The sequence below is a fragment of the Lacerta agilis genome, chromosome 1 (genome assembly GCF_009819535.1).
Source record: "Lacerta agilis isolate rLacAgi1 chromosome 1, rLacAgi1.pri, whole genome shotgun sequence".
NCBI classification, from domain to species: domain Eukaryota; kingdom Metazoa; phylum Chordata; class Lepidosauria; order Squamata; family Lacertidae; genus Lacerta; species Lacerta agilis.
In genome coordinates this window covers 109,901,625-109,919,349 of record NC_046312.1, presented here as the reverse complement: position 1 = coordinate 109,919,349, position 17,725 = coordinate 109,901,625, and the positions used below count along the sequence as shown (strand labels likewise).

Genomic DNA, 17,725 nt, shown 5'->3' with positions numbered 1-17,725 from the left:
AGCGGCTTTTGCAAATGAAGCTGTTTTATATGTGACAAGTGGGTGGCAGTCAGATAACAGCCAACGTATTTTCACTTTGGGGTTCTGTATCTCTAGCGGTGCCAACATCTGTTCCAAAAATCTCTTTCTGGGGTTTTGATAGATCAGAGAATGGAGTATGTAATGGGGAAGATCTTCTACTTCACCTACCCCACAGATACAGAATCTTATATGCCTTGGAATGTGCTAGTATTTAGTGATTTAACCACTTTTTATTTTTACTTATCTATTCTTAGGCTTGCATGTGCTTAAAAGTTTAACACAAACGTTATAATGCCAAATGCAGTACTTACATCTCTAAGAGCTTCTTGTGCCAATGACCGGAAAGATAAGATAACACCGATAATGGTCATCCTCTTCAAAACACTATCAACAGCTGGGGGGGGGGGGAGAGAAAAGAAAATGCCAGGAACAAGAATGTTTTCTCCCTGCCTCTCCCTATTTGATGTCTGTGGGAGATTGAGGCCATGCATAGTTGCCTCTCCACCAGCTTCAGTCTCTCTCTCTCTCTCTCTCTCTCTCTCTCTCTCTCTGTGTGTGTGTGTGTGTGTGTCACAGCATCACCCAGTCATGGCATCTGCCACAGACAGACTAATATTAACAGTAAATCAAAGTGGCCACTGTTGACGAAGCACAACTAATCAGCAACCTTTTTGGCACATTGCTCATCATAAGGGGGGGGGAAAGCATAATTAAGTACCAAGGGCACACCAAACTCACAATAATGTTTCTTATGTGGCACCAAAAGGCAATTTTAATTCCTTTACAAAAGTGCTTCAACAGCTATTGAATAGTTCGTTCATCCACCAATTCACTCCTTGCTGGCGGAGCATTATGAGAATCTGGGAGAACGTGGCGACCAGCCAAAAGGAGCTCCTCAGTACGCAACGTATCAGTTTTAAAACATTTAGGTTATCCCCACCAATTCCAGTGCTTCAAGCTATATGCAGATTCCCAGTTAGGAGCATAAACGAAAACGGCACTACTTGCTAGGTAGGTACTTACACGACAATCTTTTGAAGAGTGCTGCCATCTGATCTGGTTTATCAAAACTGGTCCTCATTTGCGTTAGCACTTCAACGTTCTCTACCACAAGTTTCTAAGACGAAGCAAGATCTCAGGTCAGGCATAGATCTGAGTATAGTAACAAGCGGGTGCTTTAGGACATTTCAGCGTGGCAAGCAGGAAGCAGAGCTCATGAAATCCAGATGTTCCCATTATCTGACTAGTTATACTAGGTAAGGCCCAGCTATGCACCAAACAAAAAGCATACAGTGTGATAATAAAGGCTCTCTTCTGCTCCACAAAGCACTTATTGCTCCAGTTGTCTCATTAAACTTGAGCAGGGCTCAATGGGATTACTACAGTTTGAATAGGTGGGGCTGTGGTCTAAACCACAGAGCCTCTTGGGCTTGCCGATTGGAAGGTCGGCGGTTCGAATCCCCGTGATGGGGGTGATCAAAGTGCAAGTAGATAAATAGGTATCACTCTGGCGGGAAGGTAAACAGCATTTCTGTGCACTGCTCTGGTTTCACCAGAAGCAGCTTAGTCATGCTGGCCACATGACCCGGCAAAACTGTCTGCGGACAAACGCCGGCTCCCTCGGCCACTAAAGCGAGATGAGCATTGCCATCCCAGAGTCGTTTGCGACTGGACTTAACTGTCAGGGGTCCTTTACCTTTTACAATTTGAATGTATTTTGCACATTGTGCAATGAAAACAACATTGGGGGTGAGACACAATTTGCATATGATTTGCCATTCTTTGTTCCGTTTTAGGATTTCCCTTCTGTATGTTTTCATGTGGATGATTATCTCTCACAAGATAAAGAAGAGGCACACACTTTCTGTGACTGGCCTGGACCAATCTCCTAATCACTGTCTCAACTCCAAGATTAAAAACTTCTCTCCCCCCAACCCCAGTGAGTTTACATTTATTCACTGCAAACTAAGGACAGACAACTGAAAGCCCCTGAGTTCAATGCAGCACTTAGTCTGGCCCATCCCAAAGGGATTTCTCTTCCCCCTGTCCAGTTTGGACACAGACTTTGTGCCTCCAACCTGCTTGCTGACATTTGCTTTGCTGTGCGCTGGAGTGAGCATCTGGGAAGCATAAAGGCAAAGCTGTTGTGGTATACACCAGGGGAAGGGCCACAGAATCCTTTGCCTTGTAGGGGAGCAAGCTAATGGAAGGAGCCAATGTTGTTACAGTAATTCTCCAGCTTTTGCTCAGCACAGTTTATCATCCTTGCAAAGTGTTGGTGAGGCACCTTTTCCCCCTTTCAAGAGCTGCAAGCTGGTGATGGGTGGGCCAACCCTTCTTTCTCCCCCCCCCTCATTCTACTACCCTCTTCTCTGTATCTCTCCCTCCTTGTCCAACAGGCTCATGGAGGATGGAGAGCTTGCTCTGGCTGAACACCTGAATTAATCACTTGCCAAGTGCATTCCTCTCCCTACTCACTCCATTTGTTTTGGCTTCTTCCCCTAACCTTCCCCCAACTCCCTATCCTTTTCGCTGGACTCCCCTAACCACATAAAATTAGGCCAAGGAGCACATGTTTACTATCCCTGCTGACCAAAGCTAGAGACACTTCCCCATTTCCTGATGCTGTTATTAGAAGCTAAACTATAAGCTAATTCAGAGACCCCCAAACCAATGTCATCTCTTCTGGAGAAGCAGCATACAGGAACACAAGTAATGACTGAAGATTTTCACCAGGACAGCAAGGGACAAACTATGTGCTGGTCAGGATACAATCTAAACTGACTTGAGGCTCATGCACATAAAAAAAGTCAAAATAAATAGAATGCATATGAGCAGATCCAAAGATCTTCCCCACTATTTCTGCGCAGAGTGTTTAGACATATATTGCTTAAAAAGACACTCCAACCAATGGCACATCATGACAAAAGACTTTTGTGTGTGGGGAGAATTGAAACGCCTGTTTGTAGTATGTCATGAGTGTTCCACATTCAAAGGAAAAGGGTCAAAACTCTGATGAGCAAGTACAAATGCTTGGACTAGTCTAAAGTAGTTCTTTGGATTCAGGCCATGTACTCTTGCTATAAAGCAACTTCTGGTTTTAATTATAAAAGCAATGACCAAAGACAAGCAATGGAAGTTACCTTGAGTTCAGCAACCTGTGAGGAAATGTGCCACATAAGGCTTTCACTCAAGAACTTCATGCCATATGGACCAAGGAGTTCTGACAGGGCTCTCATTTCTGAGGGGAAAAAAGCATTTATTCTGCTGCAAACCAATTATATTGTCTTAATTTAATGAACACACTATATTTTATTAATTCATTCTATAAGGGCTATTGCATTTCACACAATTTAAATTCCCAGCATCCTATTTCAAATGCTCAGGAGGCAACATCTGTAATATAGCTGTGTATTGCAGTACAGTATGAATATTAAATAGGTGAAAATAAAAATGAAAACCCTCTGTCTTAACTAGCTTAGTAATAATCATAATAATCATAATAATCATAATAATAATATTTTTATTTATACCCCGCCCTTCCCCGCCAAACCGGGCTCAGGGCGGCTGTACCACTTAGCCTGTACCACCAGAGGTCAAGAGGCCTGATAAGAGCCTTAGATCTCCCTAGATATTAGTGAGGGTCAGAAGCAGCAAGGGGGACTTGTAGGGCTGCTTCCTGTCTCCCAAGTTTGGTATAAAAATGAGACTTGGCTTTTCCACCCACCCTGAGCCTTGGGAAAACTCACCTGATATGTCTGAATATTCTTCTGCATTAAATGTCAGTTCGTTTTCAGTAGGCAAGTTCACAAATGCTTTCATCGCCGGGAAATAGGCTATGTGGCCATTACTGACTTGCCTCAGCAAGGTTTCCAGATACCTTCACGAAAGAAACAATTATCTATTTTCACAGTAGACTACAAGCATTCCTTACCATTAATTTCATTTACCACCTTAACCTATGATGAAAGCTGCATTGACACTGGATTTGTAACCAAGAGTTGATCTTGAAAGTCTACGTAAAGCCACATCAACACACATGTATTAAGAATTGCATAGTCCTCAATGATGTTTCTCTTGAATAGTCAGCAACTTCATATTAAATAAAAGTGTAGTTTGCTTTTAGTATGCAATAGAAAGCTAAACGCTATTGCTCATTGGCATCTATTGTTCAAGTGGCATGCAATTCAGTTTTTCTTCTATATTATGTCAATTTCAAATTGCAGGGGGAAGCGGGGCACAGCTCAGATTAAAAGCTGCAATTTGCCTCACTTTCACCTTGGCACTCTCCTCCTGCCAGATTTTTTTTTTCTTCACATGAAAACTTTCATCTCACAAAGCAAAAGGGGTACAGAATGAAATCTCAGATTCTTACCAATTTGTGTACAGACTGGTAATGGTTGGCTCCCCATGACTATCTAAGTGCTGGGTTTGTTGAAGGAGGACGTTATTAAACACTCTTGTGATGTCAATCTGTACATAATTTTCTATTGATTGGAGTACTGTCATGTAGGCTCTCACACTTGTTAACAACTCAGAAGGTTTTGCGATCTCTTGTGTTGCTTGATTATACATAGTCATGCCAACAATTGACCTTTGAAAAGAAAGAAAGTTATTAGAATGCTACTGAAGTGAACCATGAGCCTAATATCAAGGTGAGTCATCACTCTTCAGAAATGGCATGTAGTGTTAACTGACCATTTGGGATAAATTTGCACCAAGAGGCACCTGTACTTTTCTTACATTATCTTGCCAACATAGAGTGAAAGCACACTGCAGCTGGGTGTTAGAAAGTTGCAAACTGGAGCTGAAGAAAGCTTACTCCCCACAGCCATAGTACAGAAAGATGTATGGAGGGAAATTCAGAAATCTTATATTGAACTATTGCTACCTGTATAAAAGTCAGATTTGCTGTTTAAAATTTGTACCAATTTAGTCCTAACAGTTATAACTGTGAGAAATTATAAAATTCTTGTTTCCTATCTGTTCCTCTTCTTCCTTGAGATGCAAGTCTACTATTTGCTTATTAAATCAGTTAACGGCAAGGCCAATATACTAAAAGCTCCCACATGCTGGCAGGATATGAATCTTTCATCTTCCATCTCCCACTCACCAACATTGCATGTAAATAATTTGAATTATGCATGCACAATTTTTCTTTTTGTAAAATAGGACTGATTCCTTAAATTTTGGGGATTTTGAAACCAGCAGGTAGAAACTGTTATGTATGGGCAACCACTAGGCTGGCTGGAAGTTGGAGCAAAAGAAAAAGAAGGGCAATGTCAGCTCAAGATTAATTATTTGGTTATATTGGACGAGAATAATTTTTTTAAAATGAATGCTTTTATTAAGTTCTAGCAAATAAGACTCAATGCTGAAAGAACATTGCTAGTTATTTTTACAAGCTTGCCCCTGACACAAGCATGCTTTCAGAGATTTGTATCAGAAATTGTCACATAACAAAAATAAAAATGGCACAGCAGCAACCAACCCACCCACACTGAGAAATAGTCACGATATAAATAGTAAAAACATGTTTATATGGGTTACTAAACTAACCATATTTTTAATGGCAGAATGGTCTGTTTTTTGGGAATCCAGCACTGCTGACTCTTTAGTTCACAACTGCTTTTTGAAGACTTGAATTGCACAGAGCTACCTTTGCAGTGTGGAATCTGCTCCCACACCATTTGAGCAACATCACAAGCACTAGGCCATAACATGGTAGTCCCTCAAATGATCTTGACACTGTGGAAGGAGGAACACTAAAAAAGCATCTGCCGTGGTACAAAGGAAGTGCCAGAATAAACCTTTTGTTGTGTGGTTGATAACTATCAGACAACACACAGAGACTGTGGAGTTTGACATTAGTACAATATATATCTTTGCCCAGGCATTCATTTTAAGTTTGCAGCTGCAATAAGGAACTCTGGATGACTTCATGGAAGTTTTAAACTGATTTTAGGGATACATTGTTTCACCTGCTCTATCACTGGGGAAATTTTGTGCTAATGGGATTACATGATGAAAAGCAGGTTAAAGTGTTCTTAAAAGTACTCAGGACAACGAAGTATCAAATGTGCAAGTTGGTACCACTTACTTGGTGAAACGGATTTCCAGGTGTGATGTTAAGTATTCCCTTGGGGTAAAGGTGTGTTCCCACACAATCATGTTTGGAACGTAGTTGATTGAGAAGCAGAGCTCAGAAAGTGCCGTGTGCAGTTTGTCTAGACTGCAAAAGACAAAACAAAAAATATGCACACAAACATGTAAGCCACATAAGCAAAGCCGTAACTATTACAGCCCCCTACCACCTCAACCCAAAAAACATGGGTAAGGATATATAAGCTATTTTAAAGCACAGCCACATAGTACCCTTGCCTATGCTAAAAACAATGGCATAGGTCATATACGTACAAGATAGGATTATTGTACCTCACCCAATTATTTATTTTTAGCATGCTGAATGGGAATGCAGAAAAAGATTACTGTTCATAAAGGTAAATTTGTTTTGTAGGATAGGAACGCATGACATATTTTTTATATAAACACACAGGGTAGCATCCAATTGGTGTTTCTCTACTGATAGAAGGCACCAGTCGGTGAAATTGGGAGGGATATATTTTCCAGGAATTCCCAGTCTGCAGCAGATGGCATCAACTGGATACGACCCACAAGAGCATTTAAAAAAAAAATCTACAAAATGCCAGTGAATTGGTTCAAGAAGTTAGACTGCCTGTTAAGCAACATTCAAAAGAGAAGATAAGGATGAAAAAGACTCACTTGGTCACCACCAGCCTGTTTTTTCTCATGCTTTCTACTCCTGGTTTTTCTCTTTCTGGTTCTCCTTTCTTACCCGTCTGTTTTTTTGACTTTTTATTCACTGCTTGACTGATGGTTTTGGCACAATGCTTTGGCAGCAACTTAAAAAACAAAACAGTTAGTTTCAAAATAGAGCTGCAGTTCACAAAAACCAACCACCATTAAATAGATCGAACTTCGCATTTTGATTTTCAACTGTTCATTTTGTTTCCAATATACCGAATACTTGCAAACTACTCGATACCAACTGAAGTGATTTCAATGTAGTTACTATTCTTTCTAGTTAAACTTAAGAACAGGAGAAGAACAGCCTTCTATTGCAAATATTATGAACAGAACTTTATTAGAAAACTTTATCATATATTAAGAACAAAGGAGATGGCACATTTATGTGATGACCCTACACCAGGCTTCCTCAAACTCGGCCCTCCAGATGTTTTGAGAATACGGCTCCCATCATCCCTCACCTGCTAGCTAGGGATCATGGGAGTTGTAGGGCAAAAACATCTGGAGGGCCAAGTTCGAGGAAGCCTGCCCTACACCAAGGGGCTTGCAATCTAAAAATAAACCCAAGGAAAATAAAAAAGGGAGGGAAATGGAAGCAGGGACTAAACAAAGAATGTGCATTATTTCAGTGACTCACACAGAAGCTTTGCCACAGCAGGGTAATGGGACTAAAATTAAATTCTCACCTGGTCACTTAGAGTACATTGTTCAGTGCAAATATCTGTGATAAGGTTCCGAGCCTGCTTAGCCATTTCATCCAGGAACATGTTACAAAGAGAAAGGCTACGGTCCCCAATGTGATGTCTCTATCAAGATAAAAACAGAAACCTTGTTTTCCCCCAAATTGTTGCCATAGTGCTTAAAAACATTTTTTAAAAAATCATTATCAGTGAAACATGCTTGCACTAAGTTCATTTAAACCATGAACCATGGAACAGCAATAAATCAAGTCTCACAACCAGAAGTTATCTAAATCTATTTGCTGAAGATTCAAAAAGCTTGCTTAAAAAAAAACCCAAATGTATCCAAAGCTGCTTTAGTAGAGCTCTGCTGGCACCACAGTGCTTCCGTTTCTTCTTCTCCCCCTGTGCCCCCCCCTTTTTCTGGAGGGTCCTTCCAGAGCTGATTTTGAAGGTGCACAGGGGGCTGCAGAGGAAAGATAAGGAGGGAAAATTTCACTTCTGTATCTGCACATCCCTTGCACTAGCAGAACGGGAGCACTGGATACTGTTCATTATGTATACAACTTGTGTATTCTTAGAATGTCCACTTAACCAAATGTGGTTCCCTAAAAAACCAGAGTTAAGAAACAAGTTGTAAATTTCAACTTACTTGCCATACTTCTCTATCCCATGTCCCCAATTTACTTATGTTTCTCTACCTTACTCTCTTCTTGTGAAAAGCAATATCAAAGAGAATATTATGGGTTCTTTACCTCTTCTGGGCACAGCTCGTGGGTGCAGCTCATAAAGTGAGTGCAAAGTAGTGGGAATGCAATGGAGTATCTGGACTGAGAGGGCAGTTCCAAACACTGCTGAAACATCTTCTCAAAAGCACGGCTATAGAAACTGTTCAGAAACACAGGTTAAGTTTTCATTCCACTGGGACAAAATAATTGCAACCCCCCTCCCAAAAAAACCAATGAACCATTTAACAGATGCAACTAAGCACATGGAAAAATTCAAATGCCAGCAATTTTATCCTATGTCCACACAATCACTGAACTTGAGCAATTACATGCACTTGTACCAGATCCTAATAATAAAAGAGTTGCACTCATGGCACTTTACATTACCAAGGGAACTGAAAGCAGGGGGGAAAGAATGTATTATTAAATCCTCCCACTACGTGTACTATAGCACTGCAAAATCAATGACTTGATGGGGGGTGCAAAGTGTTGGATTATGCTACCCCCAGGTTACCCTTAGGGGTAGTATAAGCTGCTTCTAAAATTTTCAAAAGGACTAGTAAGACCCAGCATAGGTTAGGATTACTCACTTCCACCATCTACAGCATGTAGAACTTACTAACCAGGCAATCCTAAACACATCTGCTCACAAGTCCCAACTGAGTTCCATTAAGCTTACTCCCACTGCATTTTAAACATTCATAAAGGTAAAAGGACCCCAGACCATTAGGTCCAGTCGTGGACGACTCTGGGGTTGCGGCACTCATCTCGCTTTATTGGCCGAGGGAGCCGGTGTACAGCTTCTGGGTTATGTGGCCAGCATGACTAAGCCACTTCTGGAGAACCAGAGCAGCACACGGAAACACCATTTACCTTCCCGCCGGAGCAGTACCTATTTATCTACTTGCACTTCATGTTTTCGAACTGCTAGGTTGGCAGGAGCAGGGGCAAAGCAACGGGAGCTCACCCTGTCGCGGGGAATCGAACCGCCAACCTTCTGATCAGCAAGCCCTAGGCTCTGTGGTTTAACCCACAGTGCCACTCGTGTCCCCTTATTCATAGCACTTCATAATTTGTACCTTCTCTTCACATAAATCCTAGAGATAGGTATTTGTAATGTTCCTTTGTACATAATATGTTATCTTGCTGCTGCTGCTGCTGCTGCTGCATAAGGAGACCCGAGAAATACAAGACAGTCTCCAGCTGACTGCACATTGGCTCTTCCCCAAGAGCAAAACAGAAAAATCACAACGAGAAAGCTTTAGAATGAAATTAAACAACATACCAAAATATAGAAAGATCAGATGTTTCCACCAACATCTCCACCAAGGAATCAACCATTTTTGTGTGGAAAATGATTGTGTTCATCATCTTTCCAAGTTCTCTGTGGTCTGCGAGGCCAAGCGAAGCCTTAGATACACTAGTATATGCCTGTTGGCACAAAAAAGGTAACAATTCACATTATCCAAGTTCTAATTCTCATCTTAAAATCTGCCTTCATTTGAATGCAAGCATTAGTTTTTTAAAAATGAGCAAAATCTACACACACACACACACACACAATGTAGCTTGTTCTAATTTGCTTGGGGCAAGTCAAGTTTATAGTACATCCCATTCTAAGCTGCCTTACTCCTCCATATCTGCTTTTGGAACATGCTGAGGATTTGCTCATTCTTGAAACTGGGACTTTTAAAAATGTACAGATCCACAAAAGAGGTTATTTGAGGATACACTAAGCAAGCCTTATTTTCCAGTTGCTAGAGTTAAATTCATATTTATAGACAAAACTTGCTTATATTTGTTGAAGAAAAGGTAAATATTTTCATAGTGGCACCCTACTAGGATCAAAACAATATCAGGGCATAGTAATGCCATACTATTTTGCTACTGCTGCAGATGTTACTTGAAAAGGGCTGGTTGTTCAAAAATCCCTCATAGTTTGTAGCCAAAGATTTACTGGGCCCAATTTCAAAAAACAGAGCTTTAAGCATATACCGTAATGTCTTATTTTTGGAAGGTGGGTTGTTGTTGTTGTTGTTTTTTTAAAAAAACCTAAATCCAGCATTGCATAAAAAGGAATGCATGTTCTTCCAACTCTGTTTGCCTTTACAACTTCTTTGAACAACTGAGAAAAACCAGGCCCTTTACATTATCTCCAAAACAACTTCTAAGAAAAATGACTGGCTTAGTGTCTGACAATGTGACCTTTCTACAAAGGTTCTCTTTGAGTATGTGTAATAAAGTGTTGAAGAACAGGACATAACCTTCTCAACTCTGATTTGGCCGTACAACTTTGTTATTACAGACTTCTATCCTTATCACTCTATTTCAGGCTTCCTGAAGCTGTTTGATGTAATTCTGTGCTCCTGCTTTGAACAATTGTGTGTTTGTGTGTGTGTGTGTGTGTGAAAACGTCTGCTGAAGTTTATCCTATGAAAAAGTTTTCAATTCAGATTAAATTTGTACATTGATATATGCTACTTCATGTACATTAATATATGCTACTTCATGTATTTCATGTGCCATTCTACTTTAAAAAGTAAAAGCAGCAGAGGTTTTTTGAAAATTTCATCTCGTTTTCACAATGCCTGCCTTTTTTGAACAACACATATGAATTAATCTATCCTGCTTTACCATTTTGCATCATTCATATTATGGGCAGTAGCAAAAGCAGTGGTAGTCTACTACTGAATTTACTCAAAACTAGTCAGCCTACATATTTTTCTCCACTATGATCTTGGCTTTATCCTCCTTTTAGCTGTTTCGTTTGTTTGTTTGTTTATGAAAAACACCCTGGTCATACTGTGAACCATTCCCTTCCTGAATGCCTGTTTGGGAAATACATGGATTTCAAAACATGAACTTAAATATTTAAATCAATTATTTTAAATCACTTTGATTTAAAACTGACCTACTCTTTAACACAGGGAAAGCAATATTGCTTTGAAGAGTGCACAAAAGTAATTCTTACCTGTAATCTAAACCAATCGAGCCTCATTCCTCTGAAGTCAAATACCTCCCCATCTTCAACTGCATCATGTGGAAAAATAAAAAATAAAAAAACCATTTGGACAAATGTTTCACCCACTTAATACACATATTTAAAGTCAACAAAAAATGGAGGGGTGGGGAGAGCTGACATGTGCATCTTATTTACAGATTAGTCTTATGCGTATTTACTCAGAAGAAATACCCACACTTTTTAGAATAATTTATTCCCAAGGTAAGCTTGTGTAGGATTACAGTCTCAAAAGTATACATGCCTTACAGTCCTTTCCAATCTGAAATTAATGGGATTAACTCCCATGCAAGTATATACAGGATTGCAACCTTAGTTTTTCACAAGCCAATGGATAGCAAATGTAGGGTTTCCAAATGTCATCAGAAGGCGGCAGCAATTCACAAGGCGTATATGCTCCTCTCATGAACATGGCAGTGTCCTCTAGATGCAGAAATGCACAGAGGATCTGAATGTTACATATCTATCTGCAATACGTACAGGAATTAGTACTCTCTAAGGCAGCAGATTGTCTTGGACTGTAAGTTCCATCTTCCCTGCTATTGCCCATGCTGTTGGGAGGTGCTGGGAGTCGGCCCAACAAAATCTGCAGGACCTCATGTTACCCACTTAAAACATACTATTTCCAATTTTGCTATGGCAGACATAGTTTAAGTTCATAGCTTACGTATACATAACTTACCTTGCTTCACACTTAAGGAGGTCATGGTGTTTACAAAAGAGGACATAATGATGGACTCATCTTCAGGGCATACCGAAAGATTCTAAAAATCAGAAACCAGGACGCTACTGTGTTATAGCAGTTATTTTGCCAGCTACACAATTTTCACTGCATCACAATAAGGTGGATATGTGGCTGGCAGGAAACGTCTGTGCAGCTCCATCTGGACCTCAGCCTGGTGCTTGTCCGTGTGTGAGATCACAGGTTATGGTATGAAGGCACATGAGGCCACCACTTAAGTAGGTCTGGGCCTTATCGCTGCCTGAATATCACACAGGCTCCACAGTGAAAGCAATGTGGGATATAAATATAAGGACATAAATTTAAAAAGTAGCGGGATAAATAGTGAATGGTGCCAGTGGAGCACATGTAGGACTAAGATACACATAGTTTATGTTTGAAAGAGGACTGAGTGTTAAGTATGTGAGAAGAAGGGCAGCTGTAAACAGAGAGCCTGCTTTTTCTCCCTGAACCACCTCAAAATCAGCCCACAAACTTTCAGACTTCCACTTGGGCAATTAAAGTATGGAAACTGTTTTTCTGACATAGGGTTGTAAAGCAGGGTTAGTATTATTTCACAGGTGCCAATGTCACTTAATCCACCTAATGTCACTTAATCCACCAAGTTTATGATGCTTGTAATTTGTTTCTCAAGATAGGGAATCAAGAATTTAGCACATTTTTAGCAGTAGTCCAAAATAATGGAAGTTATGAGTGCTGTATAATAGGAGCCTGAATATTTATTTGTGAAAGCTAGATCATTTTAAAGAGCTCCCCCGCCCTTTCAGATGTAATAAACAAATACTATAATGTACACAATTAAAGGGGCTGAGAACTGCAGAGAAGAGACACTTGTTGCTGATTGACTCTGTTATGTTTTCAAACAGCCTTCCCTCATTACAATGTCATCTTAACTACATGCTACTGAAAATTAACAAAAAGATTATTTCCTCCCCAGTACAAGCAGCTTTATCCCTACAGGATGATTACTAGCTACAGTTTAAATTTTGAACATGTGTTGTGTAGTATAAAATCTGAGCTCCATCTAGTGGGCAATGAAAAAGTAAAATAGTCATTTTTCAGTGATTGGTAGTAACTATGTATCTGTGATAGACTGGTGTCTGTACTAAATATGTAGGTTCTATGGAACCTGTATATCCTGTTTTAGTCTTCGGGTTGCCTAATAAAAGTTCACACCTTACAGGACAATTTAAAGGGTATTTTAGCTTCTTAGCATTTCTTCACTCAGGATGAAAATCAACAAGTCAGTACTTAATTCAGTACTTGTAACCTTTTTATAGCAATAGCCTCACCACTTACCTGCACAAGTTCATTCAAGACAACCGCATCAAAGCCCGATAGGTACTGCACATAGTATCTTTGCATAACTGGGCCATATTTTCGTACATGTGCCCTGAGCTCTTCCATGTAGAAAATCAGCTCTGCTATGTGCCTTAGGAACAAAAGAAACAAATAATATTTACTAATGTAACCATGTGTGAAAAATATCAAGTGGTGTGAAATTCTCATTTTCAGGCTATTTATTGGTCCTTAAATCACGGTTATTTGCTACTTAAGTATATCCAAGTTTTCAGTGAGACAGAGAGAACGCTAGCAGGGAAACTACATGTGGAAGGCCATAATTAAGTAAATAAACAAACACATTCGCTTTATTACTGAAAAGGCTCTCTAGCTTTGCCCCGGTGAGCCCATATAATTAAAGAAAACAGCTATTAAAAGATATATTTGGAAGAAAGGGGGGGGCAAAGCGGTGGAATTAAGGAAACAAAGAGGGATGGTTTTGCTGACATCACCACTCTTGTTTTCAAGCCCGGTGGGAAGCTACTTGCAGAAAATGTTAAGGGCTGGGTCACAACATGCTTTGATGTTCAAAAGAAACACTTTTTAAAACAACCTATGGGACAAAGTCCTCTAGAACTGACAATCAATAAAAGCGCATGGCACCTATCCTCTTACACTGCTCTGATTAGAAAAGTATGTGTTGTTTTGGGGAGCAGACTGCTGGATGCTGAACAGCCACAAGAGAAGGCAACACTCCTCCAGGATTCTGGAGTACTGTCGCCAAACTGATCTTGAAGGTATTATCTTAGAAGACCAAGTTTGGACAACTACAGTATTAAAGGCCTGCCACTACTCGTTTATTTTGTTGTGATAACAGGATTTTCTACATTTTGTAAACGTAAATCAGCTAATGGAACTTTATGTATGTGAAGAACCACATGCCGGTTGGGAAAAAGGCATTCAACTATTTGTTTATATATAAAAGTAAAGTTTCAATACAGAAACAATTTGCAAAGAAAGAAAAGGTGAATCTAGATTCAGGTAAGTATCTGAAGAAGTGTGCATGCACACAAAAGCTTATACCCAGAACAAACTTAGTTGGTCTCTAAGGTGCTACTGGACAATTTTTTTATTTATTTAGAAAAAGTGAATGTACAACTTGCTATATAGGGCTTCATATTTACACCAGGAAACTATTCCCCAATTATTGGGTGTACTTTGGGGAGTCACAAGACTCTGCTGCTTTTGGTGAAACAGACCAATGGTTACAGTCTAGAGAGTTATGCAACTAACTGTTGCACGCTCAGCGCAACTTTTGTTTGTGATCTGCACACACAAACACACAGGAATGATAAGCTGCTTTTAAGACTTAGCCTGCACTCCTATATGCACATTTCTGAGAGTAAATACCACTGAATTAAATGGGGCTTACTTTTAAGTAGACATGTATAGGATTGCACTTTTAATGTCGTTTCAAGGCAGGCCTATAGTGTAGCAGCAGATGTGTGAAGAATCAAAGAAAATGTTTGAAATCTTTTTAGGGAAGCTTCTACATAAGCTCTCTGGACTAAGGCCAATGTGACATTTTTCACCACTACCCTGCCAAAATGTTTAAAGGAGCTGAGTATGGGGAGGTGGCTAGATAGACACGAGACCTTTGCTATATGAATTCCAGGACATTATTCTGAACTGAATGGCTTTGCATTCATTACACTCACAAATGTATCTTAATGAAATTTTGTTTTCACATCCCACAGCAGCGAAGGGGAAACATTATTTTAACATATCTAGGAATTAACAGTGACCAACCAAGTCAAGGAAAGAGCCTCCATATATCAATGCAACCAAGACCACAATGTGCCAGAAGAAGAAGAAAAACAAGTAGTGGTACACTATACCAAAGTGCTTTGGCAGCAGCAAGTTCCATATCATGCAAGAAATCTGAATTTTAAAATATATCAGATATGAAACGTACTTATCTATGAAATCATCCGCACTCTTCTTTGGCATGTTATCTGCATGTCGTAGAAGCCAAATAATTTCATCACGAGCAAACGATAATGCCATAAAGACGAAAAGTGCCTGGAAAAAGCCAAACACACATTAAAATGTTTCTCTTTGCAGATATTATAAGTGAATGTACAGCAAATGGAAATGAACTCTGTAGATTGTGCCCGTAAATAATTTCCCTCCTACTTACTAAGCTTACTTACCTTGGGACCCAACAGTCCTGGCTGATCTGACAGGACAGTAGCTAGTTCTTTCAGTGCAGACCGTAAAAATTTGCGTCTTTCTCTGTGCATTGAACCACTGTTTTCAGAATACAAATACTGCAATTAATCACCAATATACTATACTTCACGAATCATTTAAAGTTGTGCTTAGGGTCCATGGCACTCCATTCTCAATTAAAAATGGTGTTTAAAAACCACCTTTCATATTGCTCCTTAAGATCAAGTTTTAATACATTTGTGAGGCCATTACATTTTCATGTTACCAGTGGAAATAAAGATTTAAAGAAAACACTTATGTAAAATCTGTTTTTGACAGTTTTTTCATATTGGCTGTAACACTGCTTCTGACTTTTATGTAATGTATGCGGCAAGCTGGCCTGAGAAAAGAGGTGGGAAGCATGTGGCTCTCCAGATTTTTGGGGGCTCCAGCTCTTAGCAGCCCCAGACAGCATGACCCACAGTTATGGATAATGGGAGTTGTAGTCCAGTAGTACCTGGATGGTCACATATTTACCACCCCTGCACTAAATAATAATATCCAAGATCAGACCAACCATGCCTGGATAGCTCAGTTGGTTAGAAGGTGGTGCTGATAATACCAAGGTTGCAGGTTCGATCCCTGTATGGGACAACTGCATATTCCTGCATTGCAAGGGGTTGGACTTGATGATCCTTGGGGTCCTTTCCACCTCTACAACTCTATGTAAGGTAAAGGTGGGAAATGATTTTCAATCCAGGGTTGAATGGGCCAGAGGTCAAAGCAGGCAGAGTATTTAATATGAATTTTACCATTGTACAGTAGGCTACACACAGCAACCACTCTGCCCTCCATCCAAGCAGCATTACCAGAGTTCAAGGACACGTTCCAGTCAGGCAAGAAGAATGAAAAGCAGAACTGCAAGGGATGTGGCCTATGAGGGTGTGTGTATGACCTGGAGAGAGTCCAAATGGCCAGATAGGGGTCTGGAGAGACACATTTGGCCCCTGGCCCTGAAGTTCTCCATTCCCAATGTAAGGGAACACAGAGTGGAATTCATCATATAAAATACAGGCTTGGATTGAAAGATCCAGCTGGTGAACAGGAAGCAAAAACAGCTACCGAGAGATGGACCTTCCAAGTATGTAGGAGCAGCAGATGAGGAAAGAGAAACTGGCAATTCTCTCCCCAAAACAAGCATGTTTCTGTTTGCCATGAGGGACTTTTAAGCAACTATCTTTCAGCATTGCTGATACAGTTATATAATTTGGCTAAATACTGAAACATGTAATTAGCAGTATTTTATAAAAACATATTTTACATTACACTTACGCATGTGATACAGCAGCTTCCTTGCACTCTCTTATGTCGTTAATACGTTTGTTATAGCTGCAAGTGTAAATAAAATGTATAAACATATTGGTGATAAAGACTTCCCATCTCTCTACAATTGCATCAGAAAGAGCAACTTTCCTTTAACTAACCAGTTCCTGGAAAAAGGCTCCCCAATGGGTCAGTTAAGGCCCCGTATTTAGATCAAATGCCATCTCAGACTTATGAATAAGGGAACGTGGAGCTAGGCTTCCGTTTCTGAACAAAGTTGAAAGGCATGCAACCAAAAGCAAGGTTTAAATTTAAAGCAGCTCCAAGAATTAGGTGTAAAAAAAACCAATTCAGGCACAATGAAGAAAGTGGGTAAAGGAAAGTGGGGTATTTTATGTGAAGGAGGAACGTAAAAGGAGGGAGAGCATATGCAAAATGCCGCTGTTCTCTCAATCTCAACCCTAGATATCACTTAATTCCACAAGATTTCTCTTGTTCATCTATCTCTCATTTGCCACCATATGCATACATAGAGAAAATGCAATAAAATCTAATCTACCGGCATATATATATTTCAGAAACCGTACCCTCTTATGTTTACAAACAAGTCTTCTGCAGCTTTGTGAATATGGAAAACTTCATCCCGAAACAGAGCCAAGCAAGAACTGCTTTGAAGAGCAAGCTTCCAAAGGGTCAAAGCAGTTGTATCACTGTTCAGGACTCCATGGCACAAAATAAACCCAACTTTGAAAAGAGAAAGAGAAATCAGCATTATGTAAAACTCATGGTGACAAATTCAAACTGTTGTCTGTACCACCAGTGGTCCATAAGCTTCATTAAGGTGGTCTGCAGCATTCAGTGGATTTGTAGTTGAAGATAGGAGATGACACAT

The 17,725-nt window shown here is 40.0% G+C and overlaps 1 protein-coding gene across 7 annotated transcripts in view; it reads right to left on the bottom strand.

The window, feature by feature from the left end:
• NCKAP1 (NCK associated protein 1) overlaps nt 1-17,725 on the bottom strand; it is a 45,538-nt gene that overhangs the window by 5,838 nt on the left and 21,975 nt on the right. For all 7 annotated transcript variants that reach the window (XM_033166879.1, XM_033166897.1, XM_033166889.1 and 4 more), the window contains 17 exons: nt 17,421-17,577; nt 16,843-16,899; nt 15,513-15,609; nt 15,275-15,381; nt 13,318-13,450; nt 11,959-12,040; nt 11,229-11,287; nt 9,543-9,688; nt 8,285-8,417; nt 7,536-7,655; nt 6,805-6,944; nt 6,122-6,253; nt 4,397-4,615; nt 3,771-3,901; nt 3,165-3,262; nt 1,045-1,138; nt 333-415 (listed from right to left, as the gene is read on the bottom strand). In XM_033166879.1, coding sequence (XP_033022770.1) covers nt 333-415; nt 1,045-1,138; nt 3,165-3,262; nt 3,771-3,901; nt 4,397-4,615; nt 6,122-6,253; nt 6,805-6,944; nt 7,536-7,655; nt 8,285-8,417; nt 9,543-9,688; nt 11,229-11,287; nt 11,959-12,040; nt 13,318-13,450; nt 15,275-15,381; nt 15,513-15,609; nt 16,843-16,899; nt 17,421-17,577 — 1,988 coding nt within the window. The remainder of the gene's footprint in view (nt 1-332; nt 416-1,044; nt 1,139-3,164; nt 3,263-3,770; nt 3,902-4,396; nt 4,616-6,121; nt 6,254-6,804; nt 6,945-7,535; nt 7,656-8,284; nt 8,418-9,542; nt 9,689-11,228; nt 11,288-11,958; nt 12,041-13,317; nt 13,451-15,274; nt 15,382-15,512; nt 15,610-16,842; nt 16,900-17,420; nt 17,578-17,725) is intronic.